Here is a 2,895-nt window from a genome sequence, read left to right as displayed (position 1 = left end):
GACTTGACGGCTCCACATCACAAAGTTGGTGGAGGTAAGCTTGGTAACGTTCGTCATGTTGACGTTAATGACGGTTTGAGTATCGGAGACGTTAATGGTCTCATATTGCTGGCCGGAGATTGTGACATGGTTGTGAGATGTAACTTTGAAACGAAGAAGAAGATGAGAAAAGAGGGGGGAGGTGGTGGCCGTAAAAGAAAAATATGGATCTTAAGCTCTTGATACCATATTATAGAATGAACGATATGTATTATTGATATCAGAGTACACAATTTATACATCATAGAAAGTAGGGCTTTCACGTTAGATATTTACATAAGATACTTTCCATATATATACTCTAGACCCTGTAACAGCCAAAAGCTTCATAAACCGCTTAGCCAAACAATTTTACGCAACTATGATGTGTATAGAGTTTCTGATGTGCCAAAAACATTTATTTAGGAACAAACCAATTGACAACAATTATTCGGTATATCGTAGCATCTCAGTAAATTTTACGGACAACAACAAACATCAACGATCTATCATTTGATCATCAAAGAATCAATTTCTTCGAAGCATAATGAAAAACTGCATTCCGGATTTGGCATTGGCAAGTTCCGGAAGTATCTCTGGACACTTCTTCTCATAAAGCTCGTTTGTCCTCTCCAATGCTTCTTTACCAAACCTCGACTCAATAACTCCTCCAAATGTAACTTTGTTTGAAGTTGCCAAGAACTCTGGACCCAGAGGAAATTCTTCGTTGGCATGACTAATTTTCTCAAACGCTTCTATCGTGAAACACCCGTTATCTTCAATGACACTCTTGAATTCCGCAACGTGTGCCGGATAGATTGGGAAGTTGAAAGAGTCCAGCTCTTCTTGGTTGATTAATCCCTACACAAAACATTGACTAGAAAGTGTCATAAAATAATAATTAAGATGATGTGTTTTTTACCGTGACACTACAAGTACACATCAGAGGGACAATATTTTTTTTTACCTCTTTAGCTACATCATTGAGGCAATTTCCCAAGTGATCAAGAAGCATTCCTTTCATTGTTTCAGACATTTTAACTCCATCCGGTACACATGATCCAAGAAGAAATAGCAATCCCCCGGACACGAGTTCTTCTCCTCTTGCTTTCAGGAAACTTCCCATGTCGATCTTGAACTGATCAAGATACGCTTCCGCGACCTCCTCCGAGAATCCAGTGCAATGAATGTCCTTGTTCCACGCAGGAGAGTTTGGATCCGCGATCCCTTTTGGAATTTGGGACAACCAATGAAGCGAGTATGAACAATGTCCCACATGGAGACTGTCTCGAGGAAGAACACGGCCAAAGAAAGATCCGGGAACTCCAGCAACAAAGTATCCTTTGGTCGGAGGGAGTGTTTGGAAAAGGGTGTTGAAATCATTGTTTGAATGATCGTTAAAAAGAACTTGAAACTCAATGTTATCATCCGGATTTTTCTGAGTTTCCTTTCGGTACTTCTGTCCCACAGCATCAATTATGTTTTGTACTGCAAGGAACGTGTTAGGTCCAGTGGAACAACCAAAATCCGCTATGTTAAAGCGATTGGAAGCTGAGTTGATTTCGAGTTTGGTGGAGATTGCTTCACTGATCTTTTCCTTTGCTACTTCAATCAACGCTCTCTGCAATAATCAAATTCCATCATGAGTAGACAATATGTTTATTAGATTCAAAGTTTCCATGCTTCAAATTAACTCAAAGGTAGCTATTAATATATCTAACAGCAACAAAAATGGTTATTCCCGTGAAAATGATCTTTTCAAAATTCATTCAATTTAGATAATCTAATATATATTTACAAGATGTAGAGTTGAAAACAAAACTTTCAGCAAGATTTCATAAAAAAATTCCAAAGTATTTTGACCAACCCGAAACAAAATAACTAACCTGATACGTTGAATGCTGACTGTAGCTATTCGGACCCTTGCCTCCAGCCATCGTGTACGTCGGAGCCATCTCTCTCCCTCTCTCTATGTATATTTAGCGAGTGTAAATGTAATGATACTCGTGACTTGGGAGTTTGCTTGGTCTTAGTAATATGCACAAATGATGCATTTATATATATCCTGATATATAATTGTTAAACGAGGACGCCAATATTGACCGATGCCTGAAAAAACGACTTCCAAGTTGCAACCCAAAAGCTTTTTTATTATTCAACATAGTACGTATGAACTTTCTAAGTCTAACTGACACATTTTCCACGCACGCTAATTATGTCGCCCATGACTTTTATAATTTGTTTTTGTATATTATTTTATGAAAAAATTACACTTAGACGTACTTTTATCTTTTCCATTTACATTTACACATACTCTGTACTAGTGAAGTACTTTCCTCTTGCAATTTATCTAAAATACCCTTGTGGCTAAGCAAACCTAAAAACTAACATCTAAAAAATTGTCCCCGATAAACTCATCTTCTTCTACCCCACTCTTCTTCTTCACTACTGCAAGATCTTCATCATGTCAGCGACTTCAACGTCTCACTCCAGAACCCAATTTTAGTTAAATTCTTATTTATTTGGACTCATCAAAAGTAGTAGATGATTTTCATGGCCTGGATTTCAATGAAACGATAGTCTTTATAACTCTGGACACTCTGCAATTCTTAGATCTCAATTATCTTTGTTCTAGTGCTTCAGAAACGACAAGACGAAGAAAAAAAAAATTTCATCTCTCTCCCGGCCGATCAACAATGAAAAGTTTCAACTTTCACAACTTATTTTTTTTTTCTTCAACTCCTTTGATATTTGTTTACAAACCATAAATCAACCTACCTTTATTGGCCAAATTTTCTGTTGTCTAGTTACTGGTGGATCTTCACACAGCCGCATCTATCACTTCCTGCCTCTGACTGATTACGATAGACTACCTTT

General features: G+C 37.5%; 1 protein-coding gene across 1 annotated transcript; it reads right to left on the bottom strand.

The window, feature by feature from the left end:
- Positions 1-422: 422 nt before the first annotated feature.
- Positions 423-2,164, bottom strand: LOC106357762 (farnesoic acid carboxyl-O-methyltransferase-like). Its single transcript, XM_013797459.3, has 3 exons — positions 1,905-2,164; positions 986-1,639; positions 423-879 (listed from the first exon to the last, which is right to left on the bottom strand). Exons 1-3 carry the CDS (start codon positions 1,971-1,973, stop codon positions 547-549), a joined length of 1,056 nt encoding a protein of 351 aa, XP_013652913.1. The 5' UTR covers positions 1,974-2,164; the 3' UTR covers positions 423-546.
- Between the last annotated feature and the right edge of the window lie 731 nt (positions 2,165-2,895).

This window comes from Brassica napus, chromosome C2 (genome assembly GCF_020379485.1).
Source record: "Brassica napus cultivar Da-Ae chromosome C2, Da-Ae, whole genome shotgun sequence".
In the NCBI taxonomy this organism is placed as follows: domain Eukaryota; kingdom Viridiplantae; phylum Streptophyta; class Magnoliopsida; order Brassicales; family Brassicaceae; genus Brassica; species Brassica napus.
This window is presented reverse-complemented; position numbering and strand designations above follow the sequence as displayed.